General features: G+C 40.1%; 1 protein-coding gene across 1 annotated transcript in view; it reads left to right on the top strand.

Annotated features, from left to right (window-relative positions):
* The window catches only part of LOC143862465 (Ubiquitin-specific protease family C19-related protein), a 43,038-nt gene that overhangs the window by 8,220 nt on the left and 6,982 nt on the right, over positions 1 to 27,836 (top strand). The window contains exon 2 of the mRNA XM_077373518.1: positions 5,144 to 5,299. Within this exon, the coding sequence (XP_077229633.1) occupies positions 5,144 to 5,299 (156 nt within the window). The remainder of the gene's footprint in view (positions 1 to 5,143; positions 5,300 to 27,836) is intronic.

Raw genomic sequence — 27,836 nt, 5'->3', positions numbered from 1 at the left:
TCTCTCTCTGACCCTGCCATAAACCTTCTAAACCTTATTTATCCCAATTTGTCCCATAACTCCAGTTTATTTTCTGACCTAACAATCCCAGATTTGGCCCTCAACCAATAAAGAAATTGTTTTAGTTGGCCGTCCTACGCCGTTAGGAAAATCCAAAGAACCCCAAACCACTTACGAACTGCATTCCAAATTCTTTTAGCCAAATGCAATGAATGCAAATATGGTCCCTGGCTCTTCTTCATTTCTTCCATCTTGCAAAGAATGCATATATTGGCAAACTTAAACTTCCTCCTCTTGAGTCGATCGTATATGTTGGCCTTGCCTAACACTTCCGTCCAACAAATACAAAGGAGCACTTTGAAAAATGAGCTGACAGAAAAAAATACCTTGAGCATAACTTCTTATTTGCTTTAACAGGAGAGACGTAGAAGTCCTCTAACCTAGTAGTAAAGAGTTTTATCAAAATCAACATCCTTAAGATTCTTATAGTAATCTACCTTCAACACCCCCTCCTAACCCACGTTCCTATAGCATTCTACCTTTAACACCCCCTCCACCCACACACATAGAGACACACAAGCTTAATCCCAAGAAAAATCACCTCTTATGAGACTAATCGTCCATAGAGATCCCACCCGACACCCTGGAAATGTGGTGTGTGTATTATGTTAAACTTTGTATGGATCACACATCAACACACGTCACTAGGGGTATGATATTGTTAAACAATTATTGTTTTTTTTGCTCATGTGATGTTTTCTAGTGTTTATTTGTGCTTATTCTAGCAATTCCTAAAACTGATATGATAAACTAGTATGTTTTACATAATTATATTTATATAAAGAGAAAACGGTTCCTACACACGTGTAGATAAGTTATCTACACACTAGCTTAAAATACAGTGGGGGCCACATTATGTGGGTGATCCAAACCATTCATTTTTAAGGCCCTCTCATAGATAGGGTGTCCACAAAAAATCAGATCCATAGGATCATCCTAACCATTCAAACTTTGGAGGCAAAAAATGAACTAATTTGTGAAGGTTTAAAGACATCCATTTTACCTCCACAAATCATAGGGTTGGGATGATCCTATGGATCTGATTTTTTGTAGACACCCTATCTATGTGAGGGCCTTTAAAATGGATGGCTTGGATCACCCAAACAATGTGGGCCCCCACTGTATTTTAAGCTAGTGTGTAGAGAACTCTCTACACATATGTGTAGGAACCGTTTTCTCTTATATAAATAGCATTGGAAATGTGGTGTATGTATCATGTTAAACATTGTATGGATTACACATCAACACACGTCACTAGTGTCACGGGCCTTTTGTTTTAGCAGCGGAATAACCCGTGCGGCGCCTTAACATACGCATATGCTAAGGCCGACCTTCAACCCGTGCAAAGCTCTAAAGGTCTTGCACTCCCAACACCTCTTGTTGCTTCATATGTGCACACAATCTCTAAGCTGTTCAAAGGGCTACTCGGCTAAGATCTTGACATGCACTTCTAGATACTTTGCTCACAGCCACCAAACCTTCATCAAAAGCTACTGAGCTTAGACTTGCCGAGACCTACTTTGAACCCACTCTCGTGATCAAACTGCATCACGAGTACATCAAACATCAGGCCTTGAAGCCTAATGCAAAGTCCATCCAGTACGAGGCATAACGATGCCATGCACAAATCCGCCAAGGACAAAGGCTTGGTCATCCAAGAAGCAAGATGCCTTATGGATTGATCCGCAAGCTGTGCACCTTGCGAGGGCAACCAAGGTCGCCCCGGCACGAACTCATGGAAGGCCTAGAGATTGGCCTACCCACAAGACGTACTGCGATGTAGAAGGCAAGTAGTATAGCGAGCCCCCTACACCGTACGCGCAAGGCATGTGGGAAACCAACTCAACATGCATTGTCTTTGGCCCCCCGTCCTCAACCAAAGAAACTGGAGCATTCCCTTGGGAAACTCATAGTCCGCACTCAAAGCTCCCTTAGACCATGCACATGAGCTGCAGTATGATTTCCTGCTGTGTGCCTCGCACGCACAAGCAAGTCCTCTCACAACCCACAAGCAAACCACCAATGTTCCGGCTGGAATCGGGTGTGTATTCCCAACCCAAAAGGCGGGATCAAAGTAAAGAATATTTGGATTCAAATCGGGACTTTACTGGCTAAATGGTGGTAGAGAGTCTGGAGACTATTTAGTGACAAAATGAGTTTGGGCCTCTATAACTCGAGAAAGATATCAAAAGCAAGGGTCTAGCCTTCGCCTAGGAAGGAATAGTGAGGGTTCACAGATATGAAATTCCCGGAAATAAAAATTCAAAATTTTGAAATTAAACATTTTCTACAGCATTGGAAATAAAGAAACTTTATTCTGGCTGGGTAAATGGTGTGGAGATTGCATTCTGGCCAATCACTACCCAATCTTATTTACGAAAGCCCTGAATCCTAGGGCTATAGTTGCAGATTATATGGCCTCCAAGGATTATCTGGTCACATCACTTTGATTTTTCGTGAAAGCCTCTCTTTAAGGGCTTCTGATGGATTATTGGATTTGTACTTACTACTTAACACAAGTATTGTGCCAACATTGGATGATGAAGATGATGTGATATGGAAACCTGACCAATTTGGTATGTTCTCCGTGACGTTAAACCTGACCAATCTGGTATGTTCTCTGTGGCATTTCTCACTCGTTGTCAACTATTGAAGAGGAGCATCTGTGAATTCGTGAATTGCTCTTTTTTGTGACCTCCCAGAGGATAACCCATCACATTTATTCATATCTTGCCCCTGGTGTGTTGGTCTCTGGGACTATTTTGTCACGCCTTTTAATGTCTATAGTAACTTAGATAGTTGCTCCAGTTTGACTTACCACTAGATTTGGTGGTATAGTAGACCAATTGGAAACAAAAGGCTATCGTGTATTTGGAAAATCCTATTTTCCCATCAATAATTGGATCATATGAAGAGAGAGAGAAAGAGAGAGAAATGCCATTTAAAAAAATGGAGAGAGAGAGAGAGAGAGAGAGAGAGAGAGAGAGAGAGAGAGAGAGAGAGAGATGATCACATCTTCTTTGACCATAATCACATTTCTGCAATCATAATCAATAAAATTATCATTGAGGTGACTGAGGGAACATCTAAACTAATCTTTTTATTAATATTTATTTTAATTATTTAATTGATTTCTATTTTACAATTTTCAAAGTTTATGTTGTATGGATTGCTCCCCTCTAACAGATGTTTGAAACTGAACTTTGACGGGAGCAACAAGGTCCCTATGTTGAACAACACTTCTTCTCTGAGTGTTGGGCTTGGGTAAGCCATCTCGGATGCTAATGATAGGCTTTTATTCGCATATGTGGGCCCTTCTGCTGATTCCCAGGCAATTTATGCTGAAATGAGAGTTGTCCTAACTAGGATTCGAAAGGTAAGGTTCTTTGAAGTCAACAATGTGTATTGAGGGCATTTCACTTACAAGTTAAGCCAATTTTATCATGGTTGAAGTATGAGAGCATCCATCTTTGAAGACTTAGAGGGCTCTTCCTTGACATGAAAAATTGGCTTGATGCTTATTATGAGACCTCTCTCACTCACATCTATTTGTAATTAAACACTAACACTGATTTATTAGCAAAATACCCTTTTATGTCCATAAAATAATAGTCTTTCAAATGAAATCCTCACGGTGTGCCTCATTAAAATTCTCACGTCGGACCACTTACGCAATCAGAAGATGCTCATTATATATCATTGTGCTCTATGCCTTGAGGTGGGCGAGTTCGTTTACCATATCCTCATCCATCGCAGAATTACGAGTGGGGTCTTTTGTTGTTCAATTTGGGTTCTTATCGTGCATATTGGGACTCTTTTTAGGGGTGGTCCTACTCCCCCCGGCATAGAAGGGGTCGCGTTTTATGGAGTGTTGTGTTGTTGGCATCCCTTTGGGTGATTTGGAAGGAAAGGTGGTCCCACACTCCTACTCCCTTTGGGTGATCAGGAAGGGGTCGTGTTTTATGGGGTACGAATAGCGAAGCAAACCACTTAGCTCATTGTAGTAGCGCTAGGCTTGAAATGGAGCTTGTCAATTTTCTTCCTTCTTGATACTACCTTTGTATTCCTTCCTCTATTTTCTTTGTTTGGCTTGCATCTAACCACCTTTTTTCTAATTAGTTTTCGCCATTTAACAAAAATAAAATAAAAGAAGCCTTCTCTAAAGCCACTCAAGGGTCACGTGGACACTTTTGGTGGGCCATGGTCCCCACCAGGACCATCTTTGGTGGGCCATGGCTCATCCTTGCATTAAATTTATATGTTACATACAGGCTTGCCTATGAGCGTATAGGTTGAAGTAAATTCTTCCAAGGAATACGGATTTCTATACATGGGTCTTATATGAATCCTATGATGACAGCTCATCAGAAAATAAGTTTTTAAGGCATTATAGAAGATCCATTGCTTGCAATATTGGGTTTCCTCCAATTGCGAAATCAATACTTTGGATTTGATTTATGACAGTAACTGTTGTGTAACTACTAATATTTATCTAGGGCTTGATTTCACACATGCAGATTTCACTTATGCAGCTGAATTTCTCAAAGTGATCGTATAGTTATTAGTTAAAAACTTATCTCGGAGGCACCGGATACACATGCTAAGGAAGAAGTAATTTGCACCGGATACACATGCTAAGGAAGAAGTAATTTCACCATTCTGGTGCAATGGACATTCTCTGATCCTGTTGTAATTTATTCTTTGCTTTTATTAATAAAATCCATCAACTATCAAAACAAAAAAAAATCATGGATATTGTTTTTAATTTATTCTTTGCTTTTATTAATAAAATCCATCAACTATCCAAACAAAATAAAATAAAATTCACGGACATTGTTTTCATGAAATTTATCTTGAAGTTATTTCAGTAGCTATATATGGACGTCGAAAGCCAAATTTCAGTGTGTTGCCATGTATTTTCAGCTTTTCCAAATGGTTGAAATGCTCTTCTCAAACTGTGATATCTCCTTGTTGGAATATTCTTTTCAGAAACAATATGTATTGCAATATTCTTTTTTTATTTTTTTTATTTCTGTATTGCAATATTCTTTTCTGAAACAATATCGATTTTTTCTTCATGCAGGTTGTCACGTGTGGCAGTATCCCTCTTGAGTCATCTTTTCAGAGGCTCCCTAGGTGTATATATGTATCCACTGAATTGCACGAGTACCGAGGATGGGGTGGAAAGTCTGCAAATCCTAATCACCGTCGCTTTACTTGGGGTTCAAGACATGTAGAGGTCAGTTTGTCATGCTTTCCACATTAGAACTCTGGTAGTTTCATTCTACAATAATTTTTTTGGAGGTTGAAAGCTTAGGGCATACCTGTAGTTTTTAGCTGTTCGGATTTAATCAAGTTACTACTGCTTGGACTTTGCATTACTAGCTATCCATGTCCCGGCATACATCATGGGATACATTGAAATTCTTGCATAGGGTTGCAGGCCCTTTCTTTTGAAGGGTGTGGATGCTTATCAATTTGCCAAGGTTAGAGTTTCTTAGAGTAGGATTAAGGGTAATTAATATGTACGTCAACAGAATCTGAATTTCTATGCATTGGAATATAACCATCTCTCTCTCTCGCCCTCTGTCTATCGCCCTCTGTCTCTCTGTATATATATATATAATTTATATGGTCCGTCAGAGTAGAAACATTTTTCCCATATATATATATATATATATATATATATAGAGAGAGAGAGAGAGAGAGAGAGAGAGAGAGAGAGGTGTTTGTGAGCTAGAGCTCATATAAGCTTATATGAGCTAGAGCTCACAAACATAGGGTGCCCCACATTGTTTGGATGATCCAAAGCATTTATTTGACAGGCCCTTATATGAACTCTAGCTCACAAACACTTTTCCTATATATATATATGTATGTATAGGGTTTTGCTAACGAGTGCCCTAAGGGCACTGGTTAAGCACTTAAGCATTATTTAATGACTATTGGGAACATGATTTTACAGATACTTTTATACCTTTACACATGTTTTGAGATTTTTTCATCAAAGTACGTGTAAATTCATGATCCCTAGGGCCATTAAATGATGCTTAACGAGTGCCTTTAGGGCACTTGTTAGCAAAACCCATATGTGTGTGTGTGTGTGTGTGTGTGTGTGAGAGAGAGAGAGAGAGAGAGAGAGAGAGAGAACGGTTTCTACACACTAGTGTAGATATGTTATCTACACACTAGCTTAAAATACAGTGGGGGCCACATTGTTTGGGTGATCCAAAGCATTCATTTGATGGGCCCTCACATAGATAGGATGTGCCCAAAAAATCAGCTTCATAGGATTATCCTAACCCTTCGAACCGTGGAGGCAAAAAGTGGATAGATTTGTGAAGGTTTATACACGTCCATTTCTTACCTCCACAAATCATAGGGTTGGGATGATCCTATGGAGCTGATTTTTTAGGCACACCCTATCTATGTGGGGCCAATCAAATGAATGCTTTGGATCACCCAAACAATGTGGCCCCCACTGTATTTTAAGCTAGTGTGTAGATAACTTATCTACACTAGTGTGTAGAAAAGTATATATATATACGGAAAAGTGTTGCTACTCGGTCTTGTAGCTAAGCTTATCTACTCGGTCGGGTTAAATACAGTGGGGGCCCACATTGTTTTGGTGATCCAAACTATTCATTTGAAAGCCCCTTACCTTGATAGGGTGTCAGCAAAAAATCAGATCCATAGGATCATCCTAACCCATCCAACAGCAGAGGGAAAAAATGGACAGACACAGTTTGTCCACACACACACACACACACATATATATATATATATATATATATATATATATATATATAGGGAAAAGTGAGTATGAGTGGCCCCTCATATAAGCTTATATGAGGTGACGGCTGGAAACACGGTGGGCCCACATTTTGAGGTGATCCAAACCATTCATTTGATAGGCCCTGACATAGATAAGGTGTCCCGAAAAATCAGCTACATAGGATCTTCCCAACCCTTCAAACTGTGGACGTGAAAATGGGCGGGTATAAATTTGCCCAAATTTGCCCATTTTTCACCTACACAGTTCGAAGGGTTGGTTTGATCCTATGGAGCTGATTTTTTGGGCACACCCTATCTATGTTAGGGCCTATCAAACGAATGGTTTGGATCACCCTAAAAATGTGGGCCCACCGTGTTTCTAACCTTCACCTCATATACCGCTCATACTCACTTTTCCCAAAAGTCAACACATGCGTCTGTCATCACTTGCGAAAGCCAGGCGAGAAATGGCTTCCCACGAAAGTGGATAGCAAATCCCTATATATATATATGTGTGTGTGTGTGTGCGCGCGTGCGTGCGTGGAAAGCAAGGCGAGAAATGGCTTCCTGCGAAGTGGCTAGCAAATCTCTATATATGTATATTTATTTATGACATGCATATGTGTGACCATGTAAGAATGCAAGTTGCTAAAACATACTTGCTAAAAGGAATCTATTTACTCTTGACTGATGGTATTATTTGTGTAAGCTATATCCTTTGTGTAATAGTTTTCAACTTTATATATCAATGATAAACCAAAAAACTGATTAACCTTTAAAACCAGGGGTTCCTTGCCAAATGCATAAACCGATGTGCATATCACATTGTTCTATACATTGTAAAATTGTGTGTATCACGTAGCCATGGGAGAATATGCATATGTTGGATTACCTTGCTTAAATATCATATCCCATCGCCATTTTGGGTACGCTTCCCGTATGGCTATGCATGTTTATGACAAAGGTGAAAATATTTATAAGGGTGAAAATATTGTTGTAATTCAAAGCGAGATTTTTTTTGATAGGTAAGCTGGGATTGAATATGACTAAGCAGGACTAAGGCAGAGTATATGGAGTGCAACTTTAGTAATGAAGGAGGTAGGGTGACGATGTAGTAAATATGACTGGACAGGAGGTACCTAAGAGGGATATCTTTCGCTATCTTGGTTCAATCCTACATAAGGAAGGAGAGATTGAAGAGGATGTCAACCACAGAATAAGGGCAGATTGGTTGAAGTGGAAGCATGCTTCAAGAGTTCTGTGCGATCGTAAAATACCTACCAAGTTGAAGGGAAAGTTTTATAAGACAGCTGTTAGGCCACCCATGTTGTACGGCTCAAAACGTTGGGCCACCAAGAAGCAGCATGTTCATAAGATGAGTGTAGCGGAGATGCGAATGCTTAGATGGATGTGCGGCCATACAAGGTTAGATCAAATTAAAAATGAAGACATCCGTAAAAAGGTGGGGGTGGCACCAATTGAGGAGAAGATGAGAGAGCACCACTTAAGATGGTTTGGGCATATCCAACGTAGGCCTTTGGATGCTCCAGTGAGAACAAGCGACTCGTGTCAAGTTGATGGAGTAAAAAGAGGTAGGGGCAGACCGAAAACAACTTGTGTAGGAATAGTGAGGAAAGACTTGAGGGCTAGGAATATAACAGAGAACATGACCTTAGAAATGATAGAATGGAAGAAATTGATCCACGTAGACATACCCCACTAGTGTCGAGATCAGACTTAGTCAATTTGAGCCGGGTAGATCCTTTCACCTTCTCCATGAAAAATTTCTGAAGGATTCATTAGCCAACCCCAACTAGTTTGGGACAAAAGCTTAGTTGAGTTGAGTTGAGTTTAAGCTGGGATTGAACTTTCCTACCTCAATGTTCAAAACGAAAAAGAGATTCAACAAATAAAATATTGGGAATGTGGTAACTAACCATTTGTTGCTCACAACATGAGTAGTGCCAGTGGAAAGAAACTTCTTGATTTATGGGGATAGACATATTTACTGGAAGTTGACAGGACTAAATAATAAAAGTAAGGTGGCATAAATAAAGGAGAATACTTGGAGAGAGAATAGGGATTGCAGATTTAAATCATACCTCTCAGGACTTATTGAGTGCTTTAGATTTAAAAAGAGTGGTATAAAACTATTTGGTGAACTTATGGCTTTATTTGTCATGATTGGATGGATAATGCACCTCGCTTTATTTTTCTTTCCAATCTATGTTTGGGGAATTATTATCATATCCTTAAGGAACCAAAACAAAACGGGATTACTAGAAGAAAGAATCAATACATGGTGGAAATCTCCCTTACCTCATTCAATTTTCCCGAATAAACGGATCACTGGAAGGAAAACTAGTCAATTAGTATCATTTGCCTTGATTTAATAACAGGATGCAGCCTTCAGAATCGTGCATGTAGTTAATCATTTTACTTACAAATTTACCTTACTTAATAGCCATCCTCTTTTGGATGTCATGGTTGCTCTCAGATTAATTAAGGGTTATCATTTTCCTAGAAATTTATCTTACTCAATAGCCATCCTACTTTGGGCAGCAATGCTTGCTCACAGATTACTGTAGGCTGCGAGTACCGATTGCCTCCTTTTGTGCACGTGGAATCTTATTTGCTAGATGAATTTGGTGCAAGCTCTATTTCATTTTTTTTGTGTATTGGTACATGACCCGCCAGAAAGGACTATTATTTTCACCCGAAGTACAGATGGGCCATTCTCTCGCAATATGTCACAGTTGATGAGCATGCTTAGTTCTTTTAAATTTCAATGTGATGCAGATCAAATGCACGTCTTTCCAACACAAAATTGAAGAAAACATTTTCGTAGAGAGGGGCACAAAGTGTGGGTTATGCATTTCTTTATTCTATCATGGGTAAAGGTCAATTAGGAGATGCTCAGGTGGATGATTGTCGATCTCTCTTGTTAGAGATGAATTTCTAGAAAAGGTTTAGGAGAGAGAACATGTTTTTCAAGAAGATATTTGGTTAGTAACATCCCATATTATGCCATGCCTACTCAACTCTCTATTGGCTTGCCCTTGAGACAATGGGGTATTTTGCCGATCGTATGAGAGGAAGAGTGAAATTTCAGGTCTAAATAAAGTTTTCCCGAATCGAAGCTGTGAAAATTAAATGGGATAAAAATATGGAGGTGAAAATAAATTGACAAATGACACCATAAATTTTTATGTGGAAAACCCTCCCGGGGTGAAGGGAAAAACCACGGGACCGTAGACCAGTTAAAATCTTTCACTATGATGAATAATGAGTTACAACATCACCTGCAAGGTGGATCTTTTACTAAGTGCACACAAATACTGTGCCTTCAATGTATGGCAATGAGTGTCAAATACTCCCCTCACACACTGGCTCCACTATTTTCTCTCGAGTTTTGTCGGATTACACAGCTAACAGAAAGCTATGTTTCTCTGCACTCTCACTGCACTTTGTGTCTGTTCCTCTGCTCTCTGTCTACGCTTGTGTTTATACTTTCCTCTTTGTTGTTGTGTTGTTCTTGTCCAAGGGAATCCCCTTTTATAGATAAACAAAACGACCTTTCGCGCATGTAAGCATCACGGCAGAATTCGACACTGAATTCGGTCACTGATTTTACTGACTTTCGCGAATGCACCCTCCGAAAGTAGCCGACTTTCGCGCGTGCTTCGCCCCGAAAGAGAAAATTTTCTTCTTTCTTAAATAAAATAATGCTATACATCACCATCGTCATATTTTAATACGCACACATCCACTACCATTAAAATGATCGGCACTCCCAAATGGGAGGGACCCGCTCCAACAAATCTCCCCCTCATGACTTATTTGGGGAGGCCGTCAAGCCTGCTTTTTTTCTGCAAGCTTGTAGCTTTTCGTTGAAAACCCTCCGAGGTGAAGGGAAAAACCACGGGACATTCAGAGTGCAATCCATCTCAGCAAAGCATGTTCTCTACTGTGATGCGGTCAATCACATAATGCTATACATCACCATCATCATACTTTCCAAAATCAGAAATGGATAAAGTGCCTTATGCATTAGCAGTTGGCAGTTTAATGTACGCCATGGTATGCACAAGACCTGATATTGCTCATGCAATTGGAGTTGTCAGTCGGTTCCTCTCAAATCCCTGGTAAGGAACATTGGGCAACAGTCAAATGGATACTCATGTATCTTAGCGTTAAATCTAGCACTCAGTTATGTTTCAGTGATGCTAAACTTGTATTGGAAAGTTTCTCAGATGCTGATATGGCTGGTGATGTAGATACGAGAAAGTCCACGTCAGGGTACCTATTAACCTTTGCAAGGGGAGCTGTATCGTGACAGTCCCAATTATAAAGTGTGTTGCCTTATCTACTACAGAAGCAAAATACATTGCTTTAACAGAATCATGTAAGGAGATCCTATGGATGAAGAAGTTTCTATAAGAATTGGGCTAGAGGCATGAAAAGTATTTCTTGTACTGTGACAATCAGAGTGCAATCAATCTCAGGAAAAATTCAATGTTCCACTCTAGATCCAAACACATCGATGTGAGGTATCACTGGATACGTGATGTGTTGGATGAAAAGCTATTACAACTTGAGAAAATCCACACTGATAATAATGGCTCCAACATGACAACAAAAACCTTACCTAAAGAAAAGTTACAAGCTAGTAGAAAAGAAGCGGGCTTGACGGCCTCCCCAAATAAGTCGTGGGGGAGATTTGTTGGAGTGGGTCCCTCCCATTTGGGAGTGCCGATCATTTTAATGGTAGTGGGTGTGTGTGTATTAAAGTATGATGATGGTGATGTATATTATTATTTTATTTAAGAAAGAAGAAGAAAATTCTCTCTTTCGGTGAAGCACGCTCAAAAGTCGGCTACTTTCGGCACGTGCATTCGTAAAAGTCAGTAAAATCAGTTTTTCGAATTCAGTGTCGAATTCTGCTGTGACGCTTACATGCGCGAAACGTCGTTTTATTCATCCTTAAAAGGAGATTCCCTTAGACAAGAACAACACAACAACAAAAAAGAAAGTACAAATATAAATGCAGACAGAGAGCAGAGGCACAACCACAAAGTGCAGTGAAAGTGCAGAGAAACATAGCTCTCTGTTAGCTGCGTAATCTGGCGAAACCCGAGAGAAAATAGTGAGAGCCAATGTGTGAGGGGAGTATTAGCTACTCATAGCCATACATTGAAGGCACAGACTAAAATTGTGTTGTAGCATAAATGTTGCAACCCACAGACTCATTCGCCCCCTCTCTTCAAAGGAAGACTCAAAAGTTGAGGTTTTTGAGAAACTTGTTAACAAAGTTAGAAGCAGAGTGGAAGGTTGGAAAGGCAAGTTACTCTTCCAGTGAGGTAAGTTAGTGTTATTGAACCATGTGTTATCCTCTATGCCAATTTACATACTCTCTGCTATGAATCCTCCTATCACTGTTATCAAAAGAATAGAAAGCATTTTGTCAAACTCTTGGTGGGGGACGATAGAGCATGGTCATAAATGCGAGGGACAAGATTTGTAAGAAGAAAGCCGAGGGTGGGATTGGTACTAAGTCAATAAAGGAGGTATGGCATTTAGACTCAAAGCTATTCACAGGCTCCATAGCAGTTATTCTTTATGGAGTGAATTTATAAAGACCCGCTATTTACGATGATAGAGATTTTGGTTAGCTCAATCAAAGGCTTGAGATTCTAAACTTTGGAAAGACATGCTTCATATAAAGGACATATGGTTTTCTAACGCAAAGTAGATCATTGGGAAAGATAATATTAATATTTGGACAGACTGGTGGATTTGCAACTTGCCTCTTATTTGCTATGTAGATAATGTGTTGGATTTTAATTTAGACTTGCTTATCCAAGACGTGGTTAATGGGTATGGTGAATGGGATAGTAGTCAATTTGAAAATTTGCTACCTCCTGGGATCGTCAATGCAGTCAGTAGCTCTAACATTGCAGTGTCTAGCCGTGAAGATCAGCTGGTGTGGATGCCAAATAGAGCTGGCAATTTTTCAACAAGTTCTGCTTGGAACTCAATAAGACATCAAGCGAGAAGGAAATCATGGGCGAACTTTATATGGAATGAGCTGCCTTCAAAGATTAGTTGCTTTTTATGGAGGCTATTTGTTAAAGCCACTCCTGTGGACTTTCAGATCCAGAAGAAGACTGTACAGCTCGCCTCTAAGCTCGCCTAGTGTAATTGTTGTGATAATATTCAAGCGGAAGATATGGACCATCTTTTCATTAATAGTAGCATGGAAAAATCAGTTTGGAGTTGCTTTTCCAGCAAGTTGGATATCCCGGTGATGTGTAATCAAAGTATTCATGGCAGGCTTACTTATTGGTATAACATCTCGAGAAGGGTCCAAACGCAATATGTCAATATTATCAGAGTTGTCCCTTCTATAATATCCTGGGAACTTTGGAAGGAGAGATGCAGAAGGAGAATGGAAGGAGGCCTATTTCTTTTACTGTCAGGTCTATTCTTGAGTGGATAATCTGCCTTGATGAAGGTTTAAAACCCAAAAAGAGTGCTCCTTATCGAATCATTGGCTCTCTCCCATTTGGGAATGGCTCCAATCAAAGTTTCTCCTCCTAAGGGTGTTTGGGTGAGTTGGAGAAGGCCACCAGGACCAACTTTCAAGATGAATATAAATGGGGCCTCTGAGGGCAACCCAGGTGAATCAGGAGGAGGAGGAATTATTCAGGATAGCAATGCAAAAGTGATTCTATCATTTTCTCACTATTATGGTGTGGGTACAAATATGCAGGCTGAGTGCAGAGCTTTATTAGATGGTCTAAGATACTGCATGACTGAAGATTACGGGGGTATGGATTGAATCAGATAGCCAAGTCCTGATCAATATCATTCAAGAGAAGGTAATCAAGAGGCAGACCATTTAGCGAATTTTGCTTGTAATAACAAAAATAGCAAAAATTTTAATTCGTGGAAAGAGTTACCTAAAGGGACTCTAGAGGAATGGTTCTTTGCGATGCATTTGGAATTGCTAGCTATCGGAGCAATCTTTAGTGCACTGTATATCTTTAGGTTGGAGGTCAGGAAGCATATCCCCCTCTTGTACTATTTTTTCATACCAATAAAATTTAAGGTGCCGGCTTGGCCCAATACGAGGGCAGCATTGAAGCACATCAACCATCTCCAAATTGACCCCATCCTTCACCAAACGGTCCGCCATCTCGTTGGCGGATCTCCTCATATGTTGTATTTGAGGGCCAATGACACGAACTAGGTCCCTAATCTCAGCTATAATGTTGTCGAGCTTCCATGGTCCACTACTCCTCTATTCGATGCCCAAGCAAGTGCATTCGAGGAATACCCTTCAACAATAAGGGGACCCAAGTTATGTTTATCATACCATTTCAAGCCGAGCAGTAAAGCCCTCACTTCGGTTTCATTAGCATCGTGCGTACCAGCCGGGTCGGAGAAAGACATCAAAATGAGACCGTTTGCATCACGAACCAATCTGCCAATACCGGCATGTCCAGGGTCACCCATTGAGCTACCATCATAATTCTATTTAAACCACCCCACCGGAGGCACCCTCTTCTTAAGGGTAGCCTTCACAATAAGTTTCTTTTCCGATATAACCGGCCGCCAATTGCTCAGTATAACCGTAGCACTATAAGGAACCCCAACTTTTTCTCTTGTCCAAGTAATAAGAGTAAGCTTGATGTCAAGAGCAATGTGATGCCATCTTTTTTCCTTGTCTTGAAATATTCTGTTACTCTGCTCTTTCCAAATATGCCAAATCAAAACCTAAGGAACCAACTTCCACATAGCTTGCCCAGTACTACCAGGAAAGGCGCCACACCAATGGATTAGTACCTTCTTTATGTTGTTTTGAAGTACCCACGACATTCCAAAAGACTTAATAAGGCCCATCCAATGGGAATAGGAGAAAGTGCGAAGTAATAACAAATGGTCAAACAATTCCTCCTCCTTGCGGAAAAGTACACACCAACAAGGAAGCCAAAACTTTCTTTTCTTGATACGATCTCAGGTGTTGATCCATATGTGAACTACCATCCATGCAAAAGCCACAACTCTTGGAAGTACACCCACGAAATCCAAATACGAGCGCGACTTGAGGCAGCCCTACACCCATCATTCAACCTGTAGAAGAAAGATTTAACAGAAAAACCACCTTGAGTATCCGGGGTCCATAGCCAGTGATTCTACTCATGAGGAGAACAATAATAGGAAGAGAGAAAACCAAGTAAAGATAAGAAGCTGTCAATTTCCTCCTCTTTGAGATCCCTTCGAAGCCTAATGTCCCAAAAAACATTCACAAACTCCTCGCCCCTTCACCAAACAGTCACATACTCCTCCCCACTGGTCGCTAGACAGTATGGTCTGGAAATGCATGGCATAGACGGGACTCCCCAACCCAAAGGTCCGGAATGCACGGCACAGACGGGACTCCTCAGCCACATATTACTAAACATCTAAGTTCATCCAATTATGACTGGATATCAGTCAACCATATATGAAGTTCACAAGAATCACAAGAAAAACAATCAATTTAGAGTATAATCAAATAAGGCCACATAAATATAAAACAAGATACTCAAGATTCAACTACTTTTTCGGCTATGTTGATTCCCCCCTCTTTTGGCCTTCTCAAGCTCAATTTTGATGGCTCGTGCGTAGGAAACCCTTATTTTAGGGGGTATCTGGGGCTTCATTTGGGACTTATATGGAGAGATTAGGTAGGCTTATGCTGGCACTTCAGCCCATATGGACTCTATCAATGCAGAAATTGAGGATGACAACTCAATGTAAGTAGGGCGATGAGTAAGGGGCCTCTTACCCTTGGAGAAGTGCAGGAGCGGATCGTTGGCCACTACGCTGTCTTCCAACACGTGTGGAGGTTGGTAAATAGTGAGGCTGATTGTTTCTCTCGGTTGGGCACTTCCTGGATGAAATTGGAGTACTTTGATTTTCTACCTCCATGATTATGCCTCATTATATCTGATTTTTGCCTTTTCTTTTCCTGTTTGCCTTTTTTGTTTGGCTTGTTTGACCAAAAGGCAAACATGAAAGCCAAGTGCATAATATTTCAAGTAGAAAATCAAAGTAAAAAACTGAAAGCCAACAAGATCAACCCCACACACACATCAAGATCAACCACCATTCACAAAAAGATCAAATAAAGTAAAAAACTGAAAGCCAAGTGCATACCATATCAAGTAGAAAACCATAAACCAAGCGTCAATGCTAAATATTGATTATCGAGGTTCATCCAATTATGTTAGACTATCAAACTAATCCCGAATTGGTATTGTAGCTTCAACAGTAACACGTCCACTAGTCTGATAATCGATGTCTGCATGGTCATCTTCCAAAGGATATGATTCTTCTAATGCTTTAATGTTGTCAAGACAGATTAACATTGAATCCTTAAATTCTTTACCACTAGAATCCCACTGCCTCTACAGGTTTATTTGCATAAATACTAAATCTTGAAATGTATTTGTCCCACCCTATTCGTTTTCTTTGTGTGAACTCCCTCAAATCTGATCCATTTCCGCTCACAAGTTGAAGCACTACATGCTTGACTTTCTATTCTTTTTATACTATTTAATGACGAAGCTTTATTTAAACAAAAATATATATTTTTTGGCGGAGTTGGTCAAGGGCTACACCCAAACAAGAGCAAAAGATACAAACTCCTCAAGGCGGAAGGTGATCAAACACTTCCTCTCCACCCCAGATCGAACCAACTGATCTTCCGGACAATTACATGAGCAGAGAACGTTGAAATAACTCACGTGCCCCTCCACCATATCCAATGTCTCCTCCATTTTGTTGAAAAATGTTGAATAACATGTTGTAAGGTAGTTTAGTCATTACCTCTAGTATAGAGGGTATTGTAGTCTTTGTACTCACTTGCCCTATTTGGGCCTATATATACATCATATTCATGAGGAGCTCCCAAGTGGAGACTCTCCATCCTTCACTCCTCTTCTTCTTCCTCTCTTCTAACCCTAATCTCATTTCTAACATGGTATCAGAGCCAATGGGCTGATCCTTCAAGAAGGAAAGAAGAAGAGTCTATCTCCCTCCATGCCATCATCCCTTTCTCTCGTATCTCTCTCGTATCTCGTTTTCCTCTCTTTATCTCTCTATAGTTTCTTCCTCAAATCTCAAATCCCTCAAATATCTCTCTCGTAGTGTTTCTCTTTCCTTGTCTTTAAAACCTTTTTTTTTTTTTGAAGAAAATCTCTCGCTCTCGTGTCCTTCCCTTCTCCTCCTCCTCCCACTGCCCCTCTTCCCTTTCCCCTAACCCCTCCATTCCCTGCTACAGTAACCCACTACAGTAACTGCTATAGTAACCCGCTATAGCACCGCTACAGTAAATCGCTACAGTAACCCGCTACAATACCCAACTAAGAAAAAAAAAAAACCCATTTCTATACCCTAGAAATCTCACTCTTTCTCTTTCATTTTGTCAAACCCATTTCGTTTTTAACCCATTTTCCCTTTATCGTATATCTCAAAACAAAACAAAAATCATGTTTGTATTACTTGTGTAAACCCATTTTGGGTTCTCCTCCACTCCAAAGTTCTCTTTATTTTCTCTTCTCTATAGCTTTTTTGGCCTATGGCCTTTGTCTTTCTCATCTCATCGTCAAGGTGCACCCCAAGTGTTTGATGAAATGTCTCAAAGGGGTTTTGTGCCTTGAAAGTGTTATTTTTGTTTCAAGTTGAAGGCCTTTGGCCTCAACTTGAGGGGGAGAGTTGTCTTGTATTGTTTCTTGTTGTTCTCTTGTGCTTGTCTTGTTGTCGTCTTCTTATCATCTCTTTCTTTCTATTACTTTCTATGTCTTTTATGTAGTTCTTTAAGGCGTGCACCAAGTATTTGATAAAATATCTAAGAGAGGTGTGGTGCATTGTTTGTCATTTTTCATTTTTCTTCTTCTCTACGGCGCACACCAAGTGTTTGATCAAATGTCCGAAAGCGGTGTAGTGCCTTGTTTGTCTTCTTTTCGTTGCAAGTAGAAGGTATTTGACCTTCAACTTGAGGGGGAGTGTTTTCATGTAGTTCTTTGTGTCTTTTCTTAGGAGTGTTGTCCACTTTGTTGTCTTTGCTTGAGGGGGAGTGTTGTTAGTGTTGTCTTTGTCTTCTTGAAGGAGTGTTGTCTTATTTTCATGTCTTGTTTTTCATATCTCTTCGTGTTGTTTGACTTTATGCCTTATCTTCACCGGGCGATGGTTTTCCCGTTGTTGGTCGGTTATCTTCTTCCCTGTCTTCTTCTTATCTCGAGGAAACTGTTTCTCCGTCGACCTCTCATTAGGCGATGATGTTCATGCCGTCGACCTTCTTTCCAGACGATGGTTTCCCTATCGTTGTTCGGTTATCTTCTTCCTTTTATCTTGTTATCTTGAGGTGGCGGTTTCCCCGTTGACCTCTCATTAGGCGACGATGTTCATGCCGTCGACCTTCTTTCTAGACGATGGTTTCCCCATCGTTGGTTGGTTATCTTCTCCCTCCTTTTCCGGGCGATGGCTTCCATATCCATCGTTGGTCGGCTCTCTTACAGGCGACGATCTTTTCCCGTCGACCTATCTTTTCCGGACAATGGTTTTCCCATCGTTGGTCGGCTCTTTTCAGGCGACAATGTTCATGCCGCCGACCTTGTCTCCAGGCGATGGTGTCCCCATTGTTGGTTGGTTATCTTCCTCTTCTTATCTTCAGGCGACGATTTTCATGCCGTCGACCTTGTCACCAGACGATGGTTTTCCCATCGTTGTTTGGTTGTCTTCTCTATCTCTTCTTCTCTCCAAGCGACGGTTTCCCCGTCGACCTTGTCTTCGATGGTTTCCCCGTCGACCTTGTCTTCGATGGTTTCCCCATCGGTAGTTATCTTCTTTTCTTGGCATTGACTACTTAGCTGATGTTCTCGTTCGTGCTTCGTCATTGTTTGTGTGCGCACCTTTGGTGTGACCCCTTTTTGCTCAATGGATCATTGTTATTCCCTTACCGAGGTGCCTCAGTTCGATCCTTCGTGGTTCCAGACTTATTGTCGAGTTCTCATTCAGGGGGAGACCCGGTTGCGACCGCTCTCGCCGTAGTGCTACTTCAGGAGGAGTTGTAACTTTTTGGTGGCCGCTGATCTCAACGACCGTACTCTCATGGTGGTCGTTATCTCTTGTTATGCTTTCCTTATGTATTCACCATACCAGCTTGAGGAGTGTTATACCAAGTTGGATGTGTGTATGAGCTTATTGTATTTTTTGTTATTTTTAGTTGTTTTTTTGTAATCTCCTTTGTACCAAGCTGAAGTTCCCTAGTATATACACTCCAACTTGAGGGGGAGTGTTGAATAACATGTTGTAGGGTAGTTTAGTCGTTACCTCTAGTATAGAGGGTATTGTAGTCTTTGTACTCACTTGCCCTATTTGGGCCTATATATACATCATATTCATGAGGAGCTCCCAAGTGGAGACTCTCCATCCTTCACTCCTCTTCTTCTTCCTCTCTTCTAACCCTAATCTCATTTCTAACAAAAAATATCGATGGAAACCTTTTTTTTGTCTTTCACCAGACAAATGATGTTGAACGATTCCCTTGTTAGTTGGGCGTATATAGGGATTCACAGGTGCAGCGGAAGGCCTGGGAGGAACTATTTCAAGAACTTTATAATTCCTTTAACCTTTTCCTAAGATCCTAATTACTAGATGATCGATGGTTGTAAAAATAAAATACAAGAGATCTAAAATTATACTAGTGATTGTCCGATTGACAATCACTAGCTGATCCACTCCCCGCTTGGCTTCAGGTTTTCCCAAGATTAACGCCAGAAGTTGGAGTGATGGCTCCCTTCGATTGCACATACTACAGACGATGGATAACTTTTCTTCTCAATTGTTGGCTCTCAAAAGGAAGAATTCTAGATCTTCCAAAAAGTGTGAAGGAGAGGGAAAGAGTTTTAGAAACTAAGGGTGAGAGAGATAGAGAGAGTGGAGGTAGAAAACGTCCATTCTTCTTCTTCTTCTTCTGTCTCTCTCTCTCTCCCCCTTTTCACCTTATATAGAAAGATAGAGGAGACGAGTCATTCAGGTTTCCTTGGACGTTTTCTCGTCCCTCTTTTTCTCCACTTTCCTTTTTTTATTTGCTATTATTAAATAGAATCTTTCCGGTTTATCTTAATCTCTCTATATTTTCACCTAATGGAAATCCAGGTTTCCCTTTTAACCGTAAGTAATTAATTAATCCAATTAATTATGTAATATACACCACAATAAAGTGCATATACCAATGATATGATGTAAATCCTCCCTGTCTCATACAAATGATCCAATTCGTGTGTGCAATGCATAAATCCGGGACCTGGATTCTCCAAGAATCCTCATGGGTCAAGCGAGTCATGAGTAGGATCGACGTAGGGATCCGATAGCCTATCCTGCATGACTCCTAGAGCCCCACTACGACCACGCTCTATAGTCCAATTACGATCGCATTTAGGTAAGTGGCCCCCACCAGGAAATTACCCTGAAGATGACCGTCAGATCATCCAAAAACATCTAATCACATCCTATGTGTACATCCTTGCTCCATATCCTCACTGGGCTAGGCCTTACTGGGGGGTGGACACTTATGACCCCTTGGGCCCGCCTCAATGTATACCTTATAATCTACAAGCCCGGGCTCGGAAATGCATTTGCAAAATCCGTTCAAACACACACACACACACACACATATATATATATATATATATATATATTTATATTTCAAAAACCTTTTGATTAACAATTTATCAAATTGCTTGTCTAGGCACTTTTAGAGGCTCATGTTGTGATTGAAACTGTAAATGACTCTTCTAAAATGGTAGAGGGTCTTATCTGAGTAGAATAGCCTTATCCTTATTCCTTGTCCACGGGCTATTGTAATATAAATAATCTCGTTCAGTGCGTGAACCATTCACAGCCCACATGTTGCCTTCTGAAGGTCTACTACCCCAATGGTCGAGATAAGCAACCTCAATCTGTGTATGGAGGCAAGGCCTAATGTCGGTCGTATACAGGAAGAGATGTCCAGTCTTACCCCAAATCAGGTACATTTTTGGTTTGCAAAGAATTGGAATATCATATCTCCCTACCCCTTAGGATCTTTGAATCCATAGGCATGAATTCCTACTTTGCTGCCTAGGGAGAGACATGTGTCAATATATAAAAGCCCATCACACACATTTCTTTCAAGTTACCCAGTAGATGTCATGAATATCTTCAATAAATAAAGTCCAATACAAGAATCAATGGTGTTAGTAATAGAGTTAAGGCTAGAAGAGAGGAAGAAGAAGACGAATGGAGAGATGTAGAGTCTCCACTAGGGAGCTCCTCATGTAAATGATGTATATATAGGCCCAACTAGGGCAACAATGTACAATGACTACAGTACCCCTATATACTACAAGTAATGTCTAAACTACCCTAATACATTATTCAATACTCCCCCTCAAGCTGGAGTGTATATGTTATGGAACTCCACCTTGGTACAAAGAAAACTACAATAGACAACTAAAAATAACAAAAAGTACATACTCATACACACATCCAGCTTGGTATAACACTCCTCAAGCTGGTGTGGTGAATACATAAGGAAGCACAACAAAAGAGAACGGCCACAAAAAAGGAACAACTCCCCCTGAAGTAGCACTACGGCGAGAGCAGTCACAACCGGGTCTCCTCCTGAAGGAGAACCCGGCAAATAAGTCTGGAACCCCGAGGATCGAATCGTGCACCTCGGCAAGGGAATATCAACGATCCATCGAGCAAAAAAGGCACACCAAAGGTGTGAATGTGAACAACGACAAAGCACCACAAGCAGGGACACCAGCTAAGAAGCACCACGCCAATAGAAGATAACCATCGATGGGGAAACCATCGGAGACAAGGTCGACGGGGAAACCGTTGCCTGAAGAGAAGAAGAGAGAGAGAAGATAACCAACCAACGATAGGGAAATCATCGTTTAGTGACAAGGTCGACGGCATGAACATCGTTGCCTGAAGACAAAAAAAAGGAAGGAAAAGATAAACCAACCAACGATGGAGACACCATCGTAAGGAGACTAAATCAAGTAATCAACGGCATAAACATCATCGCCTGAAAAGAGCTGACCAACGATGAGGAAGAAAAGAAAGGTCGACGGGAAAAGACCGTTGCCTGTAAGAGAGCCGACCAACGATGGATATGGAAGCCATCGCTGTTAGAAATGTTGAAAAACCCCGAGCAAAATCGCTACACGTAGCGAAAGAATAAACCGTGTAGAACAAAATTTTTGCTCTGACCCAGGATTCCTGTGAATTAATTGATTTTATGGTGATTTAATAAACACAAATATAAATCAAATTCCTTTAGTTGCTGTAGAGAAGAGCATGTCCGCTTGATCTACTCAAAAATCTGCCGGCGATCTAATCGACGCGAAACCGCAAGTTGAATTGATAGATTCCTTTTGTTGCACAAAGGAACTTGTGTACAACTCTTTGTTCACTTTATAATCTGATCTAAATCAGATTATAATATGGGAATATATGTTTAGATCAATGGAGCTTAGTTGGATGATTGTCTTTGACCTTGAAAAGATAAAAACTAGTTGATGGAATTGAGGGACAAGAACAAGAGAAATACTTTGGGGTGTCTCTACCAATTTCCAGCACAAGAAAGTATGGGAGAGCTCTAAAAAACTCCAGCACTTTGTCTTGTATTTATAAAGTTTTCAATTGCCTTTTGAACAATCCAAAGTTTCTAGAAAAAAATCCCAAAAACTAAGGAAACTAGTCAAAATTGGAATCTCCAATTGGGAAACAAGACACACCCAATTGGGAAACCCACATGGGCCGCCCAAGGTGGGCGTGCCTTGCTGCCCAAGCTCCTTGGGTTGCCTCATGTGGTTCTCTTGTTTCCAATTTTGCTTTTCAATTGTTTCCTTCTTTCTATCATTTCATTTTCATCACATGTGTTGCTTTAATTTGTTAAAACAAATCAAGCAATAATATTTCAAATATTATTTGAAATTAAAATTGATAATGGCACACCACATGCGGCGTGTGGACATGGGTCCCACCAAATTCGTCCCATGTGGGTCCACTTATCCAATTTAAATTCTCATTGCATTTTTATTTAATTCCTAATTAAATTAATGCAATCCAATCCTATCTAATAGGGTTAAAACTCCAATATAATTTATGTTATTCCCAAAATACCCTTATGGTTGATACCTAACCATTTTGGTATTCCCAATGTCCCATAGTGCATATACACTATATACATTGTGTATATCCTTTCAATGCATCCAATTGCACGAAACTAGTTCGTGTGAGCAACTAAATAAATGCGGGACCTCTATCCAATAGATTATAATAGGTCAATCGAGTAGTGAGTGGGATCGTAGCAGGGATTTAACGGTAGATCCTGCAGAACCCACAAGTGGGCCCCACTGTGATTATTGCTCCATAGCTAATGCTACAATCGTATTGAGTCAGTGGCCTCTATCAAGACGTAACCCTGAAGATAACCGTCAAATTATCATACCCCTAATCACATCAAATGTGCAAGTCCTTTCTCCAAGTCCACATCTACCGAGTTGAGTCCTACGGGGAGTGGACATTAACTACCCCCTGGGCTCAATCATGGTGTACCTTTCAGTCAAGCAGTGTCGGCCCACAAATGCATTTGCTAAAACCATTTTAAAAAGGCATTTCAAAAAGAAAACTTATTTTGTGAATCCTTTTTGAACATTTTATCAAATCCATCTGGCCAGGTATTTTTCTAGGCCTACTGCTCTGACCAAAACCGTAGATGTTATCCTATTGAATTGGCAGTGAATTCCATGTCGGGTATCACTATTGACCTCGAAGGTTTGTCCAACACATCAGTACTACCCTCTTGTGACTCCAATAAGAACTACGGTTAGATAGACTAAAAATGAGAGACTCGCCAATAGACCAATATGACCCCTCAGGTCAAAGGACATGTAAAGGGTCATGTCTGGTAGAATAGCTCAACTGTCTCAATGTCTACAAGCTATTCTAATGTGATCCTGTTCAGTATGCAATCTCATTGTCGTACGGTCGTACCCATTCTATCTTGCTTAGGGTCCACTACCCAAGTGATTGAGATAAGTCACTCCACATCTCGTGCATGTAGGCAAGATAGATGCTAGTTGTGTACAGGAGGAGATGTCCAACCTCAACCCCAACTAGGAACTACTAAGGTCTGCAAAGAACTAGAATCCCATATCTCCTTGCTCCTTAGGATTTGTGAATCTATGAGCATGGGTTTCCTGCTTTGCTGCCTAAGGACAATTACGTTCCAATAACAAGTAATATATCACACATATCTAACTTTTAGTACCCATAAATGTCATGAAAAAGAAACTTTTATTGATTAACATGCGAAATATACTGGGTTTTAGGGCACCTATTCTAACAATCACCCGGTACCAACTTCTCCAAAAGCTTAAGCTGTTGGAGAAAGGTGTTATTTATCTTTTATACTTTAACTATTTAACACTCCCCTGCACATGTGGCCCACATGGAAAACACGTGGCATATGTGGTCCCACTTTGGGCCGACCATCACAAGTGGAATTTTACTATTCGGGAGGTTTGAACTCGAGACCTTTGGCTCTGATACCATGTTAGTAATGTAGTTAAGGTTAGAAGAGAGGAAGAAGAAGAATGGAGTGATGTAGAATCTCCACTAGGGAGCTCCATGTAAATGATGTATATATAGGCCCAAACTAGGGCAACAATGTACAATGACTACAATACCCCTATATACTACAGGTAACGTCTAAACTACCCTAATACATTATTCAACAACTGGCTTTTAGGGCATACACTCTAACATCTCCTTCCACCACCGGTGTTCAAGGAGTGAGCAGTGCACAAGACAAATCCCCCTCAAAAGAGCCAAAACTCACCTTATTCAAATTGATTTACACATGCCTTTGGCATAATTTTTATAATTATTTTGGAATGATATATGGTATCTATTAAAAAAAGTACACAGGCCACACTCATCGAGCTAATCAGGGACAGAAAATTACATAATAAAATTCCACCACATCCCTAAATCTTACATCAAATATGCAAACATTAGATCCTTTCTTATGAAATTGTAACTTCAAAAAGTAAAATTAAATGAATTAATCTGTTAAAATTTTTCCTAAGGAGCACTATGGAAATGTCTTCATCAATATGTGTTGAATAATCTTCCAATTTTTTTGCTTGGTATTTCACGGTTTTCACCAACTCTAATGCAACCTATTTAACCTTTCTACCAGATACCATTCTCATCATTGCACTATTAAATCCATTTCTTATCTTTCTATCCATGGATATGTGACCATCAAAAAGTAAATGGGGATTCAAATAAGAACATGTTGTATGCAAAGGATTATGCAAAACTTCGTTCACTGTTTCTTCACTTTCCTTGAATCCATTCCCATGTAATATTTCTGCCACTTTGTCCTTTGTACTTTTGTAGCAAATTTCTCCATCCAACTTAAATGACCATCACCCTAGGACCGTCTTTTTAGATTTCTCTCCCTTTCACGTGCACCTGCATGAGATCCAATGCATTTTCATGCTAGATATCCCATCAATGTGTTGTAAAATTAAGTCTACTCAATGAGCACACATGATGTCCTAAATGTGTTCTGGTAAAGCAGGTAAATGCCCTGCACATACATAGTTTGGATATCGTTCAAACATGTGTGTAGATATATGTACACAAAGCATGCAGACACAAAGCACATACACAGTTTGATCCCCATTTTTATCAAATCTCTTAGATGACCAATGACCAGAATCATCTATTGTGCAACATTTTTTTTCCTTCATAAGATTCTTATCTCAAAAAAATAATTTGAAGAAGCTGCCAAGCATTTTACTTTGTATTGACTTATTGTACCTGGTTGTGAGTATAACCGCTGCACTAGGCTGTCGATGAACAAGAACTAGATTAACTTATTTTGTCTTGTTTGGTATTTTCTGGCGACTAGTATTGTCTTCTGTTTTTGTTACACATTCTGACAACTGAAGATAATATCTTACTTCATTTAGGTTTGTCTTCAACAAAATGGCATCTAACTTTCGTGTGACTCGGGCGGAGGCTTGAGTGGACACGATTCCTAGAGTGGGGAGGACAATGTTCCAGGCTGTATTCACAGAGCAGCGATCACCTCCCGCCCCCAATGGTAGAAGGACAACGAGTCGGCGTGCCCCGTTCCCAACAATGCCCTCAGGGTTGGACTCAAATGAACCACCCCTTTTATAGAAACTCATTTAAAAAAAAAATGGCATCTAACTTGTGTCACTACACCCCAAAAGATCATCACCATAAAAGTTGCAAAGTCCTCAAATCAAGAAAACTAACAAAAGATGTGAGTAGGAAAAAGAAAATCAAAAGGAAAACAAAAAGATAAAGAATAGAAAACAAACAGTTCAGCAATAGAAGCTTTAAGCTTTGGAAAAATCAGATCCTAATTCCAGTAATATATTGCAAACAACAGAGCAATATATTGAGTACAACAACGGAAAAAAAGGTTTAAAAAATGCTTTCATCTCAAACCCCAAATCAAAAAAACTGATGACTTTAGATCCTAGTATCCCATCATGACATTCAAACATACATCCTCATTGCGGTGTCTCCAAATCATTTTCCAGTAAGTTAATTGTTATAATACAAGTTATACATTCTAATGAGTAATTGATAACTTCTTTATATTATTAATTTTTAATAATAATAACTTGTATTGAATTATTATTTCTTCAAGTTATAGTTTCTTTCTGAACTCTAAAATTTTGAATCATAAGATAATACTCAACTCAACTCAACTACGCCTTTGTCCCAAACTAGTTGGGGTCGGCTAATGAATCCTTTTGAAAATTTTCATGAAGAAGGTGAAAGAATCTACCGGACTCAAATTGACTAAGTCTAATCCTGACACTAGTTGGGTTCGTCTACATGGATCATTTTCTTCCATTCTCTCCTATCCAAGGTCATGTTCTCAGTTATGTTCCTAGCCATCAAGTCTTTCCTCACTGGTTCTACCCAAGTTGTTTTCAGCCAGCCCCTTCCTCTTTTTACTCCATCAACTTGGCACGAGTCGCTTCTTCTCACTGGAGCATCCAAAGGCCTACATTGGATATGCCCAAACCATCTTAAGCGGTGCTCTCTCATCCTCTCCTCAATTGGTGCCACCCCCGCCTTTTTACGGATGTCTTCATTTTTAATTTGATCTAACCTTGTGTGGCCGCACATCCATCTAAGCATTCACATCTCCACTACATTCATCTTATGCACATGCTGCTTTTTGGTGGCCCAACATTCGGAGCCGTACAGCATGGCTGGCCTCACAACTGTCTTATAAAACTTCCCCTTCAACTTGGTAGGTATTTTACAATCCCACAGAACTCCTGAAGCATGCTTCCACTTCATCCAACCTGCTCTTATTCTGTGGTTAACATCCTCTTATGTAGGATTGAACCAAGATAGTGAAAGATAGCCCTCTTAGGTACCTCCTGTCCAGTCTTATTTACTACATCCTTGCCCCACCTCTTTACATTACTGAAGTTGCCCTCCATATACTCTGTCTTAGTCCGACTCAGTCTAAAATCTTTGAATCATAAGATAATAAATAAAATAAATTTTAATATTGAAAGGACAATATCGGTTTCAAAAAGAAAAAAAGAACTGAAAGGACATTATATAACTTTTTATATTTTTTGTCAATGTCTGAGCTCTTTTTGGGATCGTCAACCAGTGCATTTGTTGGTCTGCAAAAGGTGAAATCCTTTGTAAGATCACTCGATATGTGTTTGTGTGGGACTTATGGAAGGAAAGACACCACCACACACCAACCACACGCCCGCCCCCACTAGCAACCTAGAATGGTAAAAGTTACCATACTACCTTTTTATGCATCTTGGTTAATTTCCCTTGCTTTATCTACTCTGATCTGATGTTTC

This window comes from Tasmannia lanceolata, unplaced genomic scaffold (assembly GCF_043159265.1).
Source record: "Tasmannia lanceolata isolate RefF3 unplaced genomic scaffold, GAP_Taslan_0.1 ptg000003l, whole genome shotgun sequence".
In the NCBI taxonomy this organism is placed as follows: domain Eukaryota; kingdom Viridiplantae; phylum Streptophyta; class Magnoliopsida; order Canellales; family Winteraceae; genus Tasmannia; species Tasmannia lanceolata.
Note: the sequence above shows the minus strand (reverse complement) of the source record. Positions and strands in the feature narration are given on the sequence as shown.